At 39.2% G+C, this 24159-nt stretch overlaps 1 protein-coding gene across 2 annotated transcripts in view; it reads left to right on the forward strand.

Moving 5' to 3' along the window:
• Nucleotides 1-24159, forward strand: part of ATRNL1 (attractin like 1) — a 695100-nt gene that overhangs the window by 191578 nt on the left and 479363 nt on the right. For both annotated transcript variants that reach the window (XM_020779948.3, XM_078389598.1), the window contains exon 20: nt 8549-8642. In XM_020779948.3, the coding sequence (XP_020635607.2) occupies nt 8549-8642 (94 nt within the window). The remainder of the gene's footprint in view (nt 1-8548; nt 8643-24159) is intronic.

Below are 24159 nucleotides of genomic sequence, written 5' to 3' on the forward strand. Positions count from 1 at the left end.
AATCCTATTGGAAATTGATGCCACGTAGGTTTAATTATGTAAATCGTAGTGATAAATAGCCATTGATGGGTTCCCACTCACATTCTTACTATGTGCCAGGTAGCACAGGAATAGGATTCTGGCCAGTTATCATATAAGTACAACTGTATGGATTTCAGTATCTCATTCTGCTATATTATTTTTTAAATGTAATAAAATAATCTCCATCTTACTCCCCAAACTAAAAATATGCAGTGTATTTAATTGTTCCTGTCCTTTTAAACAGCTACTGTGCTATTTTAGGTTCTTTATTTATTGGACTGTCTTATCATTTGCTATAAAATCGAGCAGTTGAGTTTTACATTGTAGTAAATTAAACAGTACACATGGCTTATATTAAAAGCTTGTTATTTCTTGTGTATTTGTCAAGGGCTGACAAGTGGAAAAAATAAACAGAGACTTGCAAACATAATGAAGTATAATATGTTTCTCACTAAATGTGCAATGAAAACATGCCATTTCTGTTCTTTCAATTTTAAGTTAACACAAAAGAATATTTATATTGATGCCATTTGAAGGGCTTTTGATGCAATTTAGTATTAGACATACCCAGTCAATATGTGGTATTTTGTTAGTAATTTGCACTATTCTGAAAGCTATTTGTTTACAGAGCTGGCAGAAATATAGCTGCTGGTCAAAGCTGCAAAAAATACTGTACTCATTTCAGCAAGCACATTTCTGCCCCAAAAGATACTGTTGGATTATTGAACTGATGACTATCTTATGTATGGGTTGTCAAGAGGAAAACAGGGATCTGAACTGAAAAAGTGAATGATGTCACTGTGCACATTTCATTTATAAAATGCAATGTCAAGGCAATTGTTAGAATTTGATCTCTCAGAATTTTCACCATCTTCATATAAGCATGTGCATCTTTTGGTTCTAAGAGAATTCACTTCATTTTGTAAAACTGAAGAGTATAAACAGAAAAGAGAGAGAGAGAGAGAGAGAGAGAGAGAGAGAGATGCAGGTCGGTATATTAATTCTACATAGCTGACAACATTCAGCTCTACCTCTCGTTTTCCCCCAATCCAGGTGAGGCAGTTTCTGTACTTAACTTGTGTCTGAACCTGATAATGCACTGGATAAGGGTTAATAAATTGAAACTCAAACCAGACAAGATGGAAGTGCCAGACAGGTTGGAGGGCCATTTTCTTGCCCTGAGTGGGGTTACACCCCCTCTAAGGGACAGGGTCCACAGCCTGGAGGTGCTTCTGGACCCCAGTCTAACTCTGGAAGCCCAGGTGGACTTGATGGCCAGGGGCGTCTTCCTTTAGCTGCGGAAATTGTAGCAGCTACAACCCTACCTGGACGAGTGGAGTCTCATGGCACACACACTGGTAACATCTCGTATAGATGATTGCAATGTGCTCTACATGGGGCTGCCTTTGAAGAAGGTCCAGCAACTTCAACAACATCCAGAATTGAGCTGCATGACTGGTGAGTGGTGGAGCCGCTAGGGAACACATCAAGCCGATTCTGATTAAATTACATTGGCTACCAGTTGCTGCCCGGGCCCAATTCAAAGTGCTTGTTTTGACATATAAAGCCCTAAACGGCTTGGGCCCTGGATACCTGAAGGACCGCCTCCTTCCATATGAGCCTACTCAGCAGTTAAGATCTAGCCAGGGGGCCCTTTTGAAAGAGTCGTCCCTCAAGGAGGTAAGAGGGATGGCATATAGACAAAGGGCCTTCTCGGCAGCTGCCCCCAGACTATGGAATGCTGTCCCAACTGAGAGTCATCTGGCGCCGAAACTGATGACATTTCGGCACCAGGTCAAAACCTTCCTGTTCCAGACGGCTTGTAATAATATCAACTGTGGGTCCTGATGGCAATTTTTAGAGTATCTTATTTTAATTGTATTTTAATTGGTTTATCTTTTTATTGTATTTTAATTGTTATAAGCCACCCAGAGGCCTTTGGGTAGAGTGGGCGGCATATAAGTTAAATGAATGAATGAATGAATGAATGAATGAATGAATGAATGTATAGTTGGAAGCAACATACAGCAACTTATTCAAGGTTAATGATATATCTAAGAAGTGGTTTTACCAGTTCTACACCCACAAGTGAATTTCCATAGCTGAGCAAGGATTCAAACCCAGGCCTTCTGAGTCTTAGTCCATCACTTTATTCACTCCACTACACTGGGTTTGCCAGAAGGGTATTTATAATAATAATAATAATAATAATAATAATAATAATAATAATAATAATAATAATAATATAATTTATTGTCATTGTAAGTATATACACAGTATATCATACAACGAAATTCACAGACACCCAGAGACCAGACACATGCACACACATAACATTCCCCAAACACTCCCCACCCACTAGAAATCCCCCACTAAAAATACAAACATCTACACCTCAGTCCAAGTAACACAGTCCAACTAATTATTCACTACTGGTGGTCTTTAAGCTCATTATTAATTGCAATTATAGCTCTAGGATAAAAACTATTTAGAAAACGTGTGGTCCGAGTCTTAATTGTTCTATATCTTCTGCCAGACGGTAACAGTTCAAAAAAGTTATAAGCAGGATGGGAAGAGTCTCTCAGGATGCTGTGTGACTTCCTCAGACAGCGGGATGTGAAGATGTCATCCAGGGTTGGTAGCTGGAGCCCGATGATATTCTGGGCAATTTTAATGGTTCTCTGTAGAGCTTTTTTGTCCGCTACAGAGCTACTCCCAAACCATGCCAGAATGCCATAAGTTAGGACACTCTCAATGGTGCTACGGTAGTAGGACAGAAGCAAATGCTGTGATAAATTTAACTTCCCGAGCATTCTCAGGAAATACAGCCTCTTCTGTGCCTTCTTTATTAGCATGTTGGCATTTATAGTCCATGAGAGGTCCTCTGAGATGTAAGTGCCCAGAAATTTAAAACTACCAACTCTCTCCACTTCCTCACCGTTTATGTACAGTGGTAAATGTACATTTCTCTTCCTCCTAAAATCAATTATGAGTTCTTTAGTTTTTTTGATGTTAAGTGTGAGATGATTTTCTTTACACCATAGTATCAATCTTTGTACTTCCTTTCTATAAGCAGACTCATTGTTCTTATTTATGAGTCCCACCACTGTTGTATCATCCGCAAATTTAATAATTGCATTGGTGTTATATAGTGGGGTGCAATCATGTGTGTACAGGGAATAGAGGAAAGGACTTAGCACGCAGCCCTGGGGAGCTCCTGTACTTAGTACCAGGGTAGAAGAATGGTGGGATCCCATCCTTACTGACTGTGGCCTATCTGTCAGAAAATCCTTTATCCACATGCAGATCTCCTGAGGTAATCCCAGGTTGATCATTTTTAAAAACAACCTATTTGGTAGAATGGTGTTAAAAGCAGAGCTATAATCCACAAACAACAGCCTCGCATAAGTTCCCTGTTGTTCTAAGTGGCTCAATACAGTATGGAGTACGATGGACACAGCATCATCAGTAGATCTATTTCTCCTGTATGCAAATTGCCATGGATCCAAAGAAGGTGGAAGACTAGCCTTAATGTAATCCAGCACCAATCTCTCAAAACATTTCATAATAACAGATGTTAAAGCTACTGGTCTATAATCATTGGGAGATACCACAGCTGACTGCTTCGGGACTGGCACTATAATAGATGTCTTCAGGCAAGTGGGGACAGAACACTGCAACAAGGATAGATTGAAAATATCCGTAAAAACTCCAGCTAATTCTGCAGCACAGCCCCTAACAACTCGTCCCATGATTCCATCTGGTCCAGCTGCCTTTCGAATATTAATATTCTGGAAAGCGCGTCTCACATCTGAAATCTGCAGTACTAGTGGTTGTCTGTCGATGGTAGATTCTAGTGATGTATTATGGACAGTAGGTGCTGGAATAATGGTTGTTCCTGTTTCCACCTCAAAACGGCTGAAAAATTGATTTAACTGCTCAGCCAAAAAATCACTGCTGCTACACAGACTGTTTTTGTTACTCTGACCAGTGATTTGTCGTAGGCCGTGCCACACTCTGCGAGTGTCAGAACTTTCAAGGTGTTGTTCAATTCTCTGGCTGTACATAGCTTTGGCATCCCTAATGCCCCTTTTCAGTTTAGCTCTGGCCTCTCTATACTGTAGTTCATCACCAGAATGAAAAGCAGTATTTCTGGCTTTTAATAAAAGGCGCACTTCTCTATTTAGCCAAGGCTTGTTGTTAGAAAACACTCGTACTTGTCTTGTAGTAGCAATAACATCGATGCAGCTTTTGATATAAAACAGTACTGTCGAGGCATAAGTATCAACATTGTCCTCCTCAAACAGTGTCCAATCAGTGCTCCTAAAGCAATCTTGAAGTTGCTCAGTTGCATCCACTGGCCACACTTGTATTTCTCTAATTGATGGTCTGATTCTTTTAACAAGGGGTCTGTACGATGGAATCAAAAAAAGAGATATATGATCTGACTGTCCCAAGCTAGGCAATGGCTTCGTCTTATATCCATGCATGATGTTACAATATACCTGATCCAAGGTATTTTCCCCTCTAGTGGGACAGTCCACATACTGATAAAAGTTAGGGAGGACGGTCTTTAAATTGGCTTGATTGAAATCACCTGCTACCACCAGCACTCCATCTGGGTAGGCCTGCTGCTGTTTGCTGATAGCAGTTAACAAACAACTCAAAGCTGTGGTTGTGTTAGCATCAGGAGGTATATATATTGCTGTTATTATAACAACATTAAACTCACGCGGCAGGTAAAAGGGGCGGCATTTCACTGCCAAATACTCCAAATCAGGAGAACAGTGAATGTCCATTATTTTAACATCTGTGCTCCAATTATCGTTTGTGTAAACACAAACCCCTCCACCTCTGCTCTTCCCAGATTCAATAGACCTGTCTGCTCGATGTACTCTGCGTCCTTGTAGTTCAATTACCTCCCCTGGGATGGAAGAATCAAGCCATGTCTCTGTAAAGATCATAACGCAACAGTCTCGAATATTTTTCTGTAGGGAGATAGTAAGTTCCAACTCCTCAATCTTGTTGGGTAGAGATCTAACATTTGAGACAAAAAGACTTGGCAATGCAGGCTTGTGAGGATTTTTGCCTAACCTCACTCGTAGACCAGCCCTGCAGCCTCTTTTCTGCTTGCGTTTTCTCCGTGTTCTTTTCTTCCTGACAGGGAGAGCAGGGGGAGTAACCCCCCGATATGCAGGCCGTCTTAAAAGCTCAGCTGGGATGTTGTAAGTTGAGACCCTCGATTCAAAGTTGCAACAGTCTCTGCCAATAGATAATAATTCTTGTCGACTGTAAGTTACTTGTGCCTGAGCACGTAGAGTCCATAATAAGGACCGATCTCTGGAATGCCTAGCCGCTGCAAATACTTGCGCCGCCATCTTGTGCCAAAATAATTGTACAGGGCTTCATAGTATAGAACTTAACACTGTGGTGGTTGAGTTTTGTTGATCTGCCTCAGACAACAAGTTGACTTGGGCTTCATGTAGAAATTCCTTGCTCTCTTGGAACCTGACCTTTCATCCCCAATTTGTCTGTGATAGCTTGATAGAACAATGGGCAGAAGGAGTCCCTTTGTCTTGGCCCCATTACCTATTAATGTGATACCATCTGATCAGTGATACTTTGGTAGTGTACATATAGTATAGAGGTCCAGAACATGCTAAAAGGTAAGAGGTTCCCCCTTGTAATGGAACATCACAGTTGTAAAAACTGTTGTAATACTCTGAGGTGATAGATCCCCCCCCCCGGTGAAATAATGGTCAAAAGGATTAAAGCATTTTTTTAAAAATGAGACCATATAGTAAAATAGGATTTTATTTTATTTTGATGGAGGGGCCCAGTACTGAAAAGATTCTGGAACCCAAGGGAAATAATTATTAAATGGAATGGAATGTTGGTGTCAGTTTCAGGTTGCTGCAGTAAAGGAGGAAAGAAGCTTATGGGATTTTCTCCTGCATGTTTTTCTTCACAAATGAAAAAAAACATGCATGAAGAACAAAATAGTTATACATTGGGGTAAATGTAGGAGGCCGCTTGTCACTAGGCAGCAAGAATCAAAGAAATGGATTGAAATGGTGGATGGAAATTGCTTCCCCAGTGAAATAATCAGGTATGTGGTTGTTGCTGCTTTTCTGATATCACTGGGAAAAGTTGAAGGCATCAGGAAAAAAAAAAAAAGAAATCTGGATTGATTCAATAAATGGAGCCATGGCTTTGAATTGCAAGAAGTGAGCAGAGCTGTTAATGACAGGACCTTTTAAAAATCACTCATATATAAGGTCACCTTAAGTTGGAGCTAACTTGACAGCATATGGCAGAGCATATGAGGGGGTGGGTTTAAGGAGAAAGACAAGGTAAAAATATTTTAAATAAACAAACATAAGAAATTTACAGAAATCTTTACAATGTGTTCATGGGGGAGGCCCATGACTTGGACATTTGATTATCAAAGGTAACACTCTCATTTATAAATCTCTTGTGGGAATAATGTACTTTTTGATATACTACTCTGAAAGGATATGGGTCATTACCAGTAATAACAGGATAACCTTGCTTTGCTTCTGTTTTCACAGAAAATCAGTGCATGTTTTGAATGTCGTGTGCTCATTGCCATCAAAACTCTTCTAGCTTATGATTGATACTGAACTCACCATAGAGAAATGTGGACATGTGCTTTACTCAGGAGAGATAAAGCTGATGCTGCCAGTAGATTTTTCAGATTATGCATAATTCAGTGGACTCTAATAATAACATTCATATTACTTATAAGGAGACATTTCTTTTCATCAGGCATATGCTCCCAGTCCTAACGTGTTCAAGTCAAGCCCTGAATATTTCAGTACATTTTTTTGCAGCCATTCTCAACCATTTTTTGTGTGGCCACAACCATAAACACAATATGAAAGAAATACAGGCTGAATTAGGATTGTGTAAATTATATAACAAACCTTTAAAGTGGTGTGTGAATGATTGTTTCCAATTTGTGGCCTCCTTCAAATATGGCAGGGCCCCCAAGGGGAACATATGACCCCCTTTGAGAATGGCTAGTTTAAAGCAGTAGCTCTCAACCTTGGACTGCAGTTCCAGAAATGTTCCCCACCAGCTGTGCTGGTTGGGGTTTCTGGGAATTGCAGTTCAAGAACACTAGAGTTACCCATGGTTGGGAGTCACTGATTTGAAGTGGTATCAACTGCTTCCTCAAACTACTGAAGATGTTTTCTCCACATAAAATATCAATCCCAGGATAGAGGATGAGTGGCTCCTTGGTTTAAGTAAAACAATGGATTAAACGGATTTGCTTCTGCTCACAAACAGAATATAGCTCTATTCTTGGACATTTTATGAGTAGAAGCTTGCAGCTTCTTTGTTGGGGAATCTCCCTACAGGATTGTTCTCTTTTGCCAGTTTTGTAGAGTTTTTCAGATTCAGCTTCCAAATATGTGATTATTATCAAGGTGTGCATGTTGTGAATGTCTGAATGGATGTAATGGAGGATTGCTGAGATTCAGCATTCAAAATACGTTGTCACATGGAATTTGGTCCATAGCTCCTTTAAAAAAAAAAAAAAAACACAGTACTACTGTGATACAACTCAGTTTCTTGATTAACAGTACATTCGAGCTGAATGATACAAAGCAAAATATAAGATGGAAAGGGGGAAAAACAAACAAACCCCAAACCAGAGAACTTGAAACTTGAATTCCTAAGATTCTAATTCTGATGGCTAGACTATCTACAGTGGCTGTTCTAATGGTGTAGAATCAGAAAGTTGGGCCTTAATTTATTCATTAATTCATTATTATATGGTCACAGACCAAGCTATAAATTCAATGAATAGTACCAGCTAAAATCTATTGTTGTGTAAAATGCATTGTTTTAATGGATCTGCTCAAGTTAGGGCTAGCAACTGGATGTGGCCTTGGTATTCCCAGTATCTCCAAGTAATATATTAACTGATAGTTTAGCTTAGGAAGTTAGAGTAGGCCCATTTGAACTGATGGAGATATTGACTCACGAATCCCCACTGATTCAATGGGCTGGCTCTAGTGTGATTTACTACATTAAGTAACCTGTTTTTGGACAATATATATTTTATTTTGTGATACTTAATATAAAGTTGCACTGGAATAAGAGTTCATGGGAATTTGTCAGCAATCTTTTGGGTATCTGTTTTGGTTAGGTGTAATCTACTTTCCTCAAACTAAATTCAGCCATGTATTTTCTGTGTAATGGTGCAAAACAAAAATAAACCCAAAACATTGAGAATCGTGACTTCTTAAAACATGGGTCCTGAAAACCTCCAGAACACTGCAGAAGATAGTACATGGAGATGTATGGGAAAGAACAGATAACAAAGGCCTTTCATCTCTTCTGTTAGTGGGAGTCTCTACTGGGTAGAGGGTGGTTCCATTCACAGAACAACATTTTAGAATCCAAGCCATAGTTATCAGTCCACTCTCTGTATATATTTATTAGTACTAATATTTTAAAATGTAGTTGTTAAATCTGCTTCTTCTTTGATTTGCAGCTTGCACGTGTAGTGGACATGCAAATATTTGCCACATGCAAACAGGAAAATGCTTCTGTACAACTAAAGGGATCAAAGGAGACCAGTGTCAACTGTAAGTACAAACAAACCCAGCCTTCAGTATTTTAAAAGTAAATTGTAGTATAAATAATCCAGTAAACTGAGATTTTGGTGGAAAGACTCCTGGGTAGATTTAACTAATAATTTAGCCACTTCTGTGTCCATTTGTATGAAGGATTTAGTTCAAGACATACAGTTCTAGTAAACTGCCATCTAGAAATGTTGACAGTAAACTTCATCCTTTCCTTTTCTTTGTCATTAGAATATACAATTTATTGTCAGAAGTACCCTGTGTAAAACACTTTCACTCCATAAGACGCACCTCTCCATAAGACGCACCAAATTTTTAGGAGAAGAAAATGGAAAAAAATAATCTGTTTTCTTCTCCTAAAAATTGGTGAGACTTATGGAGAGGTCCATCTTATGGAACACACCCTAGGACCCTTTGGAGGCTCACCCTGCCTCCCCGGGCGTCAGAGGGGGTGAAATCGCCACCTTCTGGGACTCTTCTGAAGCTTCCCAAGCCTCAAAAGTGTCCCAGAAGGTGGCGATTTTTCCCCCTCTGGCCCAGCAGGGGGGGAAGGGTGAGCCTCCAAAGGGTCCTAGGGTGTGTTCCAGGACCCTTTAGAGACTCACCTTGCCCCCCCAGGGGTCAGGGGGCAAAATTGCCACCTTCTGGGACTCTTCTGAAGCTTCCCAAGCCTCAAAGAGTCCCAGAAGGTGGCAATTTCACCCCCTCTGACCCCCGGGAGGCAGGGTGAGTCTCTAAAGGGTCCTGGAACACACCCTAGGACCCTTTAGAGACTCACACTGCCCCCCGGGGGTCAGAGGGGGTGAAATTGCCACATTCTGGGACTCTTGAGGCTTGGGAAGCTTCAGAAGAGTCCCAGAAGCTCGCAATTTCCCCCCCTCTGGCCCAGCGGGGGGCAGGGTGAGCCTCCAAAGGGTCTTAGGGTATGTTCCAGGACCCTTTAGAGACTCACCATGCCCCCCACGGGGCCAGGGAGGTTTGAAATCACCAGCTTCTGGGAGGCTTTTAAGGCTTGGGAAGCTTCAAAAGACTCCCAGAAACTGGCGATTTCGCCGGCGCTGGATCCGTGGGGGGGTGGGGGGAGCATGGCAAGGGTCCTGGAAGGCTCACCCAGACCCTTGCAATGCTCCCCCACCCCCCCCACCCCCACGGGGCCAGGGGGGTGAAATCACCAGCTTCTGGGAGTCTTTTGAGGCTTGGGAAGCCTCAAAAGACTCCCAGAAACTGGCGATTTCGCCGGCGCTGGATCCGTGCAGGTGTGGGAGGAGCGTCGCAAGGGTCCGAGTGAGCCTTCCAGGACCCTTGCCACGCTCCCCCCATCTGGAAGCTGGCGATTTCACCCATGCTGGCCCCGTGGGGGGTGGGGTCACAAGGGTCCTGGTCCATGGGGCCAGCGGGGACAAAATTACTGCCTTCGCTCCATAAGACGCACGGACTTTCCCACCCACATTTTGGGTGAAAAAAAGTGTGTCATATGGAGCAAAAAATACGGTATGTTTTTGAAAATCTGAAAACATTTTCAGTCAGGTAACTCTCCAGGACTTTCCTGGTATAATTAGATATTGAAATTAATTGACTGTACTCTTCTGGTATAACTAGCACTGCTGAATCATGGGAGTTTTTATAGTGTAGAACTGGAAATAAACTCAAATACACAACACCTCAGAAGTCTTAAACAACCCTTTTTTGCTTTCTACTCCACATAAATCTCTGTATTGCAATTGTCATTATAGTTTTGAGCAAATATGTGTATTCTGCAGCCTTAATTGGATTAAACCAAGGCAGTCACTACAGTGAGCCATATCTAATGAGTTGATATTCCAACTGAGAATATTCATATATCTCTGTATTTTCAAGGGTAGATCATACATCAAACTGATGTTCAAAATTTTGAGGAACTTATGCCAGTGCTGTTGATTTTTTGGAGGAAGGGGGTTAAATCTTTTACACTACTTTCTGCTCTTCTACCATTTAAACTAAGAACTATATACAGTACATACTGAGATACTGGTAAACTGTAACTGAGGTTATAAATTGTTTTTCCACTTGTTGGGCAGACTGTAGTGCAATCTCAGCAACGAGCCTATAAATCTGTGATTACTAAAGTGAGGATTTCTATGAAAATTTCAGACTTTAGCTGCTCACTGTGTAAGTTAGATTTATATTCCTGTCAAGAATCCTATTGATTATAAAGGCAGAGCTGCAGAGCTGAAAGTTGCTCCTCCCATCCTTCCCTGTCTACCAGTTTATGATGTGCAATGAAAACGATGCCCTGAGAGTAAGGGCTTTTTAGAAATCAGTGTGACTGTATAAAATGCATGATTTTAAAGTGGAAGAAGCTATAGTAGTCTAATGAGAGAGAAAAACATTCTTCTCCTTTTCAGGGTAGCCATACTTTCAATTCAGAAATTGCTGATATTCTTTTTTGATTCATATATAGTGTATGTGAATCTAAATAAGTGCTAAAGCTTGAGAATAATGGTAAACAATGTCTTATTATTGTACAGTTTCTAACAGATCTGTTAGTGGGAGCCTCTACTGGGTAGAGGGTGGTTCCATTCACAGAACACTCTAATTTCTGCAGAACATTATGATTAGCACTCAATATCTTTTGACATAGATAGAAAATTTGCATTGGGAGAACTCTGACCAGTAGCCTGGATGTGGGTGTTTTCTATTGGCCCACAAGATGTTGATCAGTTATTGGTGACAAGAAGTTATTTAAAAGCATTAAGTGGAACGGAGTCATGGTTTTCAGGCAGGGAAGCTGTTGCATGGAAAGAAATTGTGATTTGCAGCTAGGAAAGCTGTTATATTGTGGCTTGCACTTTAGTAGATCACTAAAAGTAATCTCTGTTCTGAATGTTTGGTGGGTAAATGCCACCAGAAAGTAAATATTGTAGGTAGTCTCACCCATTTTGCCTTTTTTCCCCTTTGTGTTTGGTTTTTGAATGTGTTTGGTTTTCTCTGCTATTATCACCAGTTTGACATTTGCTCCTGTTTGCAAGGTGCTTTTGCAGCAGAACTGCGGCCCCAGTTGTCATTTGTCAATAGTCCATCAAACTGCGGTTTCAGATAACTTTAAAAAAACAAACAAACAAAACACACACACACCCCAAAATTGCAGGTCCCAAAGAAACTCATTTGATTTCAATTCTCCTTCATGTGGTAATGAAAACAATTTGAAAAAAAAGAAACATACGTTTGGTGTCATCAAAAAAAGCACCTTCCCAGAGTTTCCTGGGGAGCATTGTGTTCCTAGGAAAGCACTCCTTTTGACTGTTTCTAGATCATATTGCCTTTGTGTATTTCACCATCAAACAGGCAAAGATACTTCTTTTCAGGCAGGTTATTAATACGTGAACTGTTGCTCGGAAAGTGATTTAAAGGGACTTGTTTTTTTATACTTTTAAATGTATTTTAAAATTGCTTTAAAGAGGTTGTGTTTAATATCTTTTAATAGTTAATGTAAGTAATTGGAATAGTGTAACTTATTGGCTGATATTCTGTTGTGTAATTCTGCTAGCACAACGAGGATGATATCATTATCAGTGGTAAACTGCTACTGATTAAAGTCTGTCTTTGCCAATTTTGGGATGTATGTGACTTCAGTGATTTGCCTTTAATCAGTAGTGATGATACCATTTATTTATTTGATTTATACCCTGCCCATCTGGTCTAAAAGACCATCATCACTCATGTGTATGGGAAGTTGCACAACAGGATTTCAGCCACAATATTGTATTTTTAAATACTTTGTAAGCCTTGGATCCCTCTACAGGGAGAAAGGCATGGTAAATAAATACATAAATACAGTGGTGCCCCGCTTGACGACAATAATCCGTTCCGTTAAAATAGCTGTAAAGCAAAATCGTCGTCAAGCGAAAGTAAAAAACCCATAATGCATTAAAAACCAGTTAATGCGTTCCAATGGGTGAAATAACTCATTGTTCAGTGGAGATCCTCCATAGGGGAAGCCATTTTCGATCGCTGTCTTCCGGAAATAGGTCCGGGAAACAGCGGGAGGCCATTTTGAAAACCTGACGATCAGTTGTAAAGATCGTCGTCAAGCAAAAAACCGGTTCCCGAAGCAGGGAACTATTCAATGTAAAGCGAAAATCGCCCATAGAAACGTTGTTTAGCGATCGCTATAGCGATTACAAAAATGTCATTGTAAAGCGATTTCTTCATCTAATGGGGTCATCGTCAAGCGGGGCATCACTGTATGTAAATCCAAATCCCATGAGGAAGGAATAGGATTACAACTTGAGACTGATAAACAAATAGTCAAAGAATACCTTATTACTTTGACTGAGTTCAAATCCCTGGGTCTGAATAAACTGCATCCAAAGATACTGAAGGAACTGGCTGAAGAGATCTCTGAACCAGTGTCTATTATTTTCTTGAAATCATGGAGGAAGAGTGAAGTGCCGGACGGTTGGAGGAGGTTTAGTGTTGTCTCTATCTTCAAAAAGGGCAAAAAGAAGGAACCAGGGACCAACTGACTGGTCATTCTGACATCAGTCCCAAGGACAATTCTGGAGCAGATTATAAAGCAGTTATTCTGCAACGACCTTGAAAACAATGCAGTAATAACCAGAAGCCAACATGGATTTGTCAAGAACAATCTTGCCAGATTAATTTCATTGTAGTTTTTGATCCAGTAACCTCCCTGGTAGACAGCAGGAATGCTGTAGATGTACTATATCTTCACTTCAGCAAAGCCTTTGACAAAGTACCCCATGATATTCTAATTAGCAAACTAACCAGGTGTGGGCTGGATAGAACAACTGTCAGGCACACGTGGGTACAAAATCGTACTCGGAGTCTGTTTATGAATGGCTTCTTCTCAAACTGGGAGGAAGTTATAAGTGGAGTATCACAAGGCCCAGTCCTGGGCCCAGTTCTCTTCAACATTTTTATTAATCACTTGGATGAGGGGATACAGGGAATACTTATCATATATGCAGATGACATAGAATTGGGTGGAATAGCTAATACTTTGGAAGACAGGAACAAAATTAAAAAAAATCTTGATAGGCCTGAGCACTGGGCTGAAAACAACAGAATGAAATTTAATAGGAATAAGTGAAAAGTTCTACATGTCAGAGGAAAAACAAATGCACAGTTACAAGATGGGGGATACTTGGCTCAGTAATACTATGAGTGAGAAGGATCTTGGAGTTCTTATAGATCTCAAGCTGAATATGAGCCAACAGCGTGATGTGGCTGCAAAAAAGGCAAATTTTATTTTAGGATGCACTAACAGATGTATATTCTGAAAATCCTGCCCCCCTCTATTCACCACTGGTTAGGCCTCATCTAAAGTACTGTGTCCGGTTCTGGCCACCACACTTTAATAAGGATGCCAACAAATTGGGACTAGCTTGGAGGAAGGCAACAAGGAAGATTAGGGGACTGAAAACCAAGCCCTATGAGGAAAGACTGAAAGAACTGGCATGTTTAGCCTTGAGAAAAGAAGACTGAGGGAGGATATTTCAAATTCTTGAAAGGCAGTCATACGGTAGCAATTAGAGAATGAGCAATTAGAGAATATCTAGCATTTCTTCTCAGTGAAATAAGTGACAAGCCAATATAAGATGGGTGGTGGTGGAAATAACCAAGAGGTAAGGAGAATGAAATAGGAAAATAATAGGAAAGTAATTTTTTCCCAGCTAGGCAGAGAATAAGATTACAAAACTGCTTTGACACAGTGTTTTTTAATCGAAATACTCCAGAAAGATCTCCCATTAGTCATTAAACATGCATTCCTTGGGATGTAAGACACTCACTCTTGGGATGCCAGTTCTAGGAGTTGAACATGTTTCCAAAGCCTGTAAATCAATTGCTTAGCAACAAAGGAACTGCTGCAAATTGAAGTCACATGAGAATGCATGCTTATGATGGAAGCAGATATAAGAGTAGCTGAGGAGGGTGCATAGAGAGTGAACTGCCATCAGAAGGCAAAGAGCAAATTTGGAATTTTAGAACTGAGACATAAAGCAACTAATGTGATTTGTTTAGCTTGTTCATTTGTTTACTATTCAAAACTGCCTTCAACAGCTGAGTCTCTCAGATGCTGTTAATATTTCTTTTCTTATTCTCTCTTTTATTTTTTGTATCTTTTTTGTCACCACATTGTCTTATGTATTGTTTGTGGGCTTTTTAAGTTTTAACTTGTAAACTGCCCAGAATAGTGCTCACACTAATGAGGAAGTATACAAACAAACTTGAAATGGCATTCACAGTAGAAATTGTGAGGAAAGAGAGACTAATGCACAGAATGGAAATTACAACTGAGTCTGGTACTTAGATGATGCTAACCAGCTCCGCTGCTGAGTAGTGACTTGAAAAGAGCATACAGTGGGGTCTTGACTTGAGAACTTAATCCGTATTGGAAGGCGGTTCTCAAGTCAAAAAGTTCTCAGGTCAAATCTGCATTTCCCATAGGAATGCATTGAAAACCATTTGATCTGTATCTGCTCTTTTCCGTCCATAGAAACTAATGGGAAGCTGCTATTCCGCCTTCTGCCACTAGAGGAGGATATTTTGTTTCTTTTTTTTCTTAGGTCAAGAAAGGTTCAGGGAAGGCAGGGAAAATACAGTCCAGGCAGTACAGTACCAGGCAGTCTGAAGACTGTCTCCCAATCCACTCTCTAAACGCTGGGAGGAGTGAGGAAGCAGACAGGCACCCTTTTCACTGGCCAACAGTTAACTGAAAGTTCACATTTTGCACTTTCCCTGCCTCCCACATGGTTTTTTTTTAGTTCTTAACTCAAATCTAAGTATGTAAGTCAAGTCAATATTTTCCTAAGAGAGTGGTTCTTAAGTCAAAATGTTCTTAACTCAAGCCGTTCTTAAGTCAAGACCCCACTGTAATAGACATGGAGGACATAATTGTTACCCATCACCACAAACATGGCCTTCCCAGCTGTAAGATTCTTCCAGTTATGCAAAGTGCAAAGGGTACTTTAAAGAACCCCTTTTGCTCCGTCAGCAGTGGGTAACTTTAAATTATGAGTCTGAATGCAACTTGCCTGGGAACCCATTACTGCTCTGTGCAATTTCCCAGACGACATCTAATCCTATAACAATAGTGTTTTTCAAGTTTTTTACAGGCTCCATTCTAATAAACTTTTTCTAGCCTAAAATAGCCTAAAATAGGAAAAGGGGGGTCCTCCTTTTCCATTTTTCCCTATCCAGTACTCAAAAGATGCCTCTCAGATATTATCTGAATTTATTTTGCTCCAAAGCTGTTCTAAAAGAATATTTGGAAGGTTACAGTAGTGGTTTTCAATGCTTTTTTAAAGGGTCTTTCTTAAAGACTTGCTAACTGGTGATGGTTGTTGGAATGTATGATGTCTCCCTCCTGGCAGGGGATGAGCTATAAGAGCAATCACCTTGCACCTCTGTGAGTGACCTTGCACTCTTTAGAGTAAAATACCTGAATTACTGGAGCAGCACATTGTTTGCATCTCTCTGCAGTGGAGTTGTCAGATCATGCTGCAGTTCAGTCAGTCATGAATGACTAAGGAATGTTACATATGTAGGTGTACTTGACCCATCATTTTGATTCTCAGTGCTCAGTCATTCTCTGCTGAAGGTATTTTTTTGTCAAAAAGTAGTCTGGGCTTTCATCTGGCGATACCTGTGGTAAATGATCTGTGGTGGTCAGTTAAAACTAGGAAGGATATGTCTATACTGTATGTAGAGCACCCCCTAAAGAAGGAAATGGTAAACCACTTCTGAGTACTGTATACTGAAAAGACCCTGGGAAGGATTGCCATAATTTGGAATGGACTTATTTATTTGAAATATTGTTACCCTACTTTTCTCCTTAAAAGGATCCAGGGTGGTCTACATCATTAAATAGACAATATTTAAAAGCTAAAAACAGTTAAGTATACAAATATTAAAAAGAATTAGACAAGTATTAAAAACTGTGAGTAAAATCAATACTAAAAGTACATGTGATGATGAACTAATCCTGTAATTTGGTGGGATAGCATCTTTTTCTGAATTATCTTCTGTTTAAACAATGATGATACTACTCCAGTGGAAACTTTCCCCCCACCCCAAAAAAAACTTGCAAATGTTTTCTCTAATGATTGTCAGAGTTGTGCATGAATTAAATGGGGAATATCTAGGTTGAGGACTCCACCTAACTTAACCTACCTGGCAGGGATGATGAATGGACTTGGACTTCATTAGAGGGAGAATCAGGAAAAAAAAAAGAAATACAAGGGGAAAATTATAAACTGATTTTGGACAATAAATATATCTAGAAAATATTAATGATGAGTCATATAATATGACTCAGAGTTTACCCTTCAGAGGTCTGAATCATATATAGTTCTGAATGCCACTTTCTGCGAAACAAATGGCTAAAAGTAGTTTTTTAATTGATATACTGCCTTTCAGGTTTTCAAACTTGTTTGGTGGTTTACAAAATGTAAAATGGTACCGTCCCAATAAAAGTATGTTTGTGTCTTATCACAAGAGGTGAATTATTTTGTTCGAATTGTAAGTAGATTCATACCTTTCAAGCCATCATACTTGTTGATAAAATAGATGAATATAAATTGAACATCTTTAATAAAACCTTAAGAACAAACAAACAAACAATACAGGCTCAAGAAGTGAATCAACTCCTCCATATATTCCATAGATTCAAATGGGCCTCCTCTAACTGCAACTTATTTTGGTATAGTATATCAGAGTTAGAGTTAGGCCATTTTGAATAAATGGAAATTACAGGAGAGTTGACTCACTAAAACCCCATTGATTGAATGGATCTACTTGACTGCAGTTTACTACAATAAACAACAGGATTTTAACCAATATTCCTGTATATTGGACTGCTTAATTGAATATGCTGAAGTTTGAGCGTACTTATTGCTGTACTTCCTTTTTAAAAAAGTTTTAGAACAACTTGAGGTTTCTTATTTTTGCAAAAGTATAGGCTTGGCTTAACCATGGGGAGGGGGAACTCTTAGATTCCTTTTTGTATCGTTATTTCTGTTGAAAATAATGCACTGAGGTAGATCAATGGGATTTGATTAGCGGTAAATAAAGACTGTTATGAAGTTTTCACAGGTTGTATTGCTGTACTGTATAAATGATGCATCATCATTTTGGGTTGTTTCCCAGTGAAAGTTAGCTTGGATCAATAAAGAATTTCATTAGCTGCTTTTGTTTAAAGAAGGGCAGAAAGCATGTTGCTATGTGGGAGGAAATGTACTTTGACCTGTTCCATTCTTATTGTTGTTCATATCTGTTCCTCTGCAAGAATGTAATTCAGTGAACTGTGGACTATGCTTAAAACTTTTCCAACAATATATTCATCCTGCTGTTTCATAGTTAATCAATAAGGAGTATAAATTGGTGTTCAGTAAAACCTTTTGTTGAACTGGTATGTTGTTCTAAACAATTGAAGAACACTAGTTAATGCTTATTTGAATGACTGTTTTTCTGGCAATTGGAGGTGATTTCAAAATTGTAAGTATTACTGAAATAATGATTTGAAGGAAACAGTTTCTGTTGGTGATTTGAAAGGCTGAATCAGTCTCAAAAATTGCTATAGATAGCAAATACATTTTTCCCTGTAATTAATCTTTAAAAAAAACTCCAATAATACAAAATCCTAGAGCAAAGCTTAGAATATGTAGTTAAAAAAGACTGAAATAGAAGGTTTGGGAAGTCCTTTGCTTGTAATCTTGGGATGCAATACATGTTTTTTTAAAAAAATATGATCATTTTTACTCTGTGCATACATGTGCGGACAATGCAGTCAAGTACTAAATGAAGCCAAGTACTAAACTTTTTGTTTAGTGTTAGTTCTGTGCTGACCCTTAGATAAATTTGTGGTTCATGATAAAAAAAATATGCTTGCTCAAGGAGCTTTTGTTTAGTAGCTGCCTATGGTTTGTATCTGATTTTTATTTGGATATTATCCACCTCTTGTGATTCTCATATTCAGAATGGAAGTTGTTTTGTAGATCAGAATTACAAATTAGGACCTAGTGCAATAGAGATTAGTACCTCAATAGAGATATATAGAGATATATACCTATCCACAGCAGGAGTATACCAGATACCTTGCAGTTGTGGACAGGTATATATATTGGAGCCACAAAACACAGCATTCACACCAGAAACAAAGAACATGAGAGACATTGCAGACTAAAACAACTAGAAAAATCAGCAGTAGCTGAACATGCCATAAAACAAGCAGGACATGAAATTCTATTTCAAAATACTGAAGTACCGGACAACACCAGCAATCATTATGTTAGACTACACAGGGAGGCCTTTGAAATCCATAAACATCAACAGAACTTCAACAAAAAAGAAGGAGGCCTAAAACTAAGCAAGGCCTGGCTCCCAATAGTGAAAAATACATCCTGCAAAAGGTCAACGAAATCTACCCAGCCACAAGGACCAGGGATCATTTCACAAAAAAGACCAGCTAACAACACCCATCAATCACAGAGACAGATCATCTCTCCCCATTATCACAACAAAAACACGCTGATCACCTTATCTCCTGAAAAGGACAAAAGCTGTTTCCACAGCTATAAATACTCAACTATCCAACAAACAGCAACAGAGCATGGACAGATTTCCTACTCCAGTCCTCTGAAGATGCTGGCCACAGAGACTGGTGAAACGTCCGAAAGAACAACCTTCAGAACATTGTATTGCAAAAATAGTACATTCAAGGACACGAAATACTCTCAAATCCCCCCCGTACCTCCTTAATGTTAGTTTTGTCCACTGTCAGGCTTTTTGCTATTCCTGTGTGCCATTTAAAATTGTCACTCACTGGCTGAAATCCAATAGTAAGTTACAACTAGAATAGGGCTATTGAATCAGTGGAACTTACAGAAGTGTTGAGTCAACAAATCCCCACTGATTCAGTGGGCCTACTCTAGTTGCATCTCACTACACCAGTTAATGTTATTGCAGTTACACTTTAGCATGAAGTAGGGCTACTTTTCCTCAGAAAGACTGAAATGGTCCTTTCTATATCTGTCACTGGAGGAAGAATGACTCAAACAGTTGGAAATACACTGGGATATGTGTGTAAGTGTATTGTGGGTAAATGTTCATATAAACTTGCCTCTGTTTTATCAAAACATCAGTAATATTTGAAATAGATCAACAGAAAAATTAAGCCGCCCAGAGACCTTCAGGTAGTGTGGGTGGCACATAAGATAGATAAATAAATAAACGAACGAACGAACGAACGAACGAACGAACGAACGAACGAACGAACGAACGAACGAACGAACGAACGAACGAACGAACGAACGAACGAACGAACGAACGAACGAACGAACGAACGAACGAACGAACGAACGAACGAACGAACGAACGAACGAACGAACGAACGAACGAACGAACGAACGAACGAACGAACGAACGAACGAACGAACAAACAAACAAACAAACAAACAAACAAACAAACAAACAAACAAACAAACAAACAAACAAACAAACAAACAAACAAACAAACAAACAAACAAACAAACAAACAAACAAATAGAAAGTATATGAAGTGAGAAAAGATTAAGTTAAGGATAGTTGGTCTGGAAGAGATAAGGTGGGTTTTTTAAAATTATAAAAATATAAAAATTATTTATTAAAAATATAAAACAAGGAAGAGACTATATTTTTATTTTTATTTATAATCAGCCTTTTTAAATAGGATGCCTAGGACTCCCGTTCTTAGATGTCATGGTCCTACACAAAACTAACCTCCGACTGGAACACAAGGTCTACAGAAAACCCACCCACACAGACCGGTACCTACACAAAAACTCCAACCACCACCCACAGCAAAAAAAGAGGCATAATCAAAACACTGGTAGACCATGCAAATCGGAACTGTGAAGCTCAGTTTCTCAGCACTGAACTCAACCATCTGAATTGGGCCCTACAGGCAAATGGCTACTCCAAAAATGAAATCACAAGAGCCATCAAACCAAGAAAACAACACTGAACTGAAGAAGAAAAACAGCCACGCACAAATAAAGTATTTCTGGCATACATCAAAGGGGTCACAGACCGCATGGGGAAACTTTTGAAAAAACACAACCTACAAACAGTATTCAAGCCCACCACAAAAATACAACAAATGTTACGGTCAGCAAAGGACAGAAGGGACACCCTCACCACTGCAGGAGTATACCGGATACCTTGCAGTTGTGGCCAGGTATGTATCAGAACCACAAAATGAAGCATCCACACCAGAATCAAAGAGCATGAGAGACACTGCAGACTAAAACAACCAGAAAAATCTGCAGTAGCTGAACATGCCCTAAAACAAACTGGACATGAAATTCTATTTCAAAATACTGAAATACTGGACAACACCAGCTATCATTACGTCAGACTGCACAGGGAAGCCATTGAAATCCACAAGCACCAGCAGAACTTCAACAAAAAAGAGGAAAGTTTGAAACTCAACAAAACTTGGCTCCCAGCTCTCAAAAATACAGCGTGCAAGAGGTCAACGAACTCTACCCAGCCACAAGGACAGGGGATCACTACACACAAAAGACCAGCTAATGACACCCATCAACCACAGTGACAGATAATCTCTTCTCCTTAGCACAACAATATACCCACAACAATACACATTAATCACCCATCTACAGAAAAAGACAAAATATCTCACAGCCATAAATACTGCACTCCCAAGCCAACTACACCAGAGCACAGAGTGCTGTCCTCTGAAGATGCTGACCACAGAGACTGGCGAAACGTTAGGAAGAACAACCTTCAGAACACGGCCAAAGAGCCCAAAAAACCCACAACAACCATGATGCCTAGGAGTTGACATCTCAGAAGACAGTGGCTGAAGTGCTGTTGCTTAATGTAGTAGTTTACAACTAGAGTAGGGGAATTGACTCACCAAATTCCAACTGATTGAGTAGGTCTACTCTAAAGTGATTTATTACATGAAGCAAAAGGATTTCAGATATCAGGTTTCGTTTCACAACTTAGTTTTGCAGCAGGCCCTTGCTTCCATATTCTCAGGGCATGTCCTGAAACAAATTTGCTTTCTGTTGTAGCTCAACAGAAATCTTGATATAAATGAAATAGGAAATCTGGTTTCCTTCATCCATCTTTTGTGTGGCCTGCACAGACCAGTCTAACTCCATGATTCCTGGTATGCTACCTATCAGGCTGCAGTTCAAATCCTGCAATTTGGTTATGGATGTTTGAGACACTTTTTCAGCACAGCACAGCCCTCATCTTTCCCAAATGTAGTACTGATATACTACGGAACATTTTGAAAATATACCAGCAAAACAACGTGAATTGCTCTTTGAGGGTTAGATCTGTATTAAAATTCCATAGAATTAATTCAGGAAAGCATTTAGTCTTCTGGATTTATTTGATCATTTTCTTTTTTTCTTGCTTCTTGTTTCTCTATTACTGTCTGCTTTCAGAGATGCCTTAGATAAAACAGAAACTGACAAATGATGGCTGTAAAAATGTATCCTTTGTGCAGCTGGGAAGATTAGTTACTTCAGTTTGCTGAATAAAAGAAAGAAAAACAGAGGAACTAGACATATACCTTAACAGTTCTACAAATTTATTGTTCTCTGCTGTCATTCAGGCAAGAGCAAAAGTGGCCCCACGGGCAGCCACTGTGTGAATCCATTCCTTCAGGGGTCCAATGATTCAGAACCTGTGTAATTACCCGGTACACAGTAGAAAATAATTTGCTAATCATTCCACATGACAACAGCTTTGATACTGAATAAGGGCTATTTCTGCTAACTCTGTTATATTTATATAAGTAAAAATCATTTCAAATAACCTATTTTTCTTCCTTATCTTTAGAGCTGATAAGAACTGAAAACAATTGTTCTGGTTTCTGTATTCTGCAGGGGGTTTTAAGAGCCTCTGCTTAATAACACAGCATTGCTTTCTATTGGTAGGGCTTATTTTTCTTTTGTAAACTGCTTTGTGAAACATGGTAGAATGATTTTCTAAATTCTCCTCTTGGAATCAGTGATTAGAATTGCCTTTGTATTTGACATTGGAAAACGGCATCTTGTGTTCTGCCTTTTCTCCTCATCTATTCAGTGACCTTAAGTCAGTCTCTCCCTCTCTCTCTCCCCAATGCAAATTACATTAACATAGCTGATGTTTGTGCATATTCTCCTTTCAGCTATTTTGTGCCTTTCAGTCGACTTATATTTCTTAGATACCCCATTTTTTGCTTTGACAATTTCATCTTGTTAATGTCAGTATTCTTGGCTGACCAGACTCTTACAGAAAGCTGGTTTGGGCATCATGAGATATGACAATTTATTGTGATAGAAATGAGCTATCCAGTTTTTTTATTATTATTATTATTAAATGCAGCTTTTAGTTTTAGCCAAGCTTGATGTGGTGGTTAGACTTTTATTTATTAAAGCATCTTCCTGCTTAAAAAGCCTCTTAAATTGCCTGCACCAGGCTTTTCTAAAACAGGCATTGGGTGGGTTCGGTTGTTTGTTTGTTTTTGACACCACAGGTGTTCCAACGGACAAAAGATTAGCATTAAAATTTGTTTTAGTGTACAATTTTTGAAACCTCTCAGAATTCCATTGTCCCTCAACCATGGGTGCAATCTACTGACAACCAGAGTATGTTACGTCTGCTTCTTGATGTTACTGAAAATCAGCAGGAAAATTATTTCATCCAAATACTTTACATTGGCTAAGGGGGAGGGGAAGACTACCCCAGTGGAAAAAAACAATAGATCTGTTGCATTAATTTCCATCTATCCAGATTTTGTCTGTGAAACATGGACTATGAGGTCCCACATACTAATCTGTAACTTGTGGACTTGTTTTATACATACAGAACACACCTCCAGCCTGCTAAGTGCTGTTTTAGTTGTTTATTTTCAGGGTTTGAAAAAGAAGAGTGAGGATGGGACCACTTATTTGTGTCCTAGTTTGTAACTTTCTAAAATATGCAATATTAAATTTGAAACAAGAAGAATATTTTGTCTTTTGAAAAAAATGAACTGCTATTGAATGCTACTACACATTACATTCAAAACAGCAAAAGAAAATAGTCTTTGCCCTAAAACCCAATTTTGTAAACAGTCATTAATCTGGAAGAATTTAAAACACAAGCTTAAGTGCTTGCTATTGAAACTAGACCCAATCAACGTTTGTTGCTATGACACTAGATTATTCAGCAAACATTAAATAATGATAGAGTGGATTCTCTGGAATGTTTGTACAGACAGCTTGCCAAGACAGTTCTCATTTTCCCAGAAGCATTTTCGTTAGTACTCAACTACTGATTTTTATATGGAACAGTATTTCATTTTCCACATGGCAGTCTGCCTTCCAAGCTTCAAATTGCATTTGAGTTGACATTACAGCAAAGTGCAATTCTCATTGGTTTGTTATCTTTGCACACCATGGTTTTCAATATTTTTTTTTAAAAAAACCCCTAACATTTGGGATAAAAAAAGGAACTATGCACATGCAGTGGGCCTTTT

This window comes from Pogona vitticeps, chromosome 3 (assembly GCF_051106095.1).
Source record: "Pogona vitticeps strain Pit_001003342236 chromosome 3, PviZW2.1, whole genome shotgun sequence".
Classification (NCBI taxonomy): Eukaryota; Metazoa; Chordata; class Lepidosauria; order Squamata; family Agamidae; genus Pogona; species Pogona vitticeps.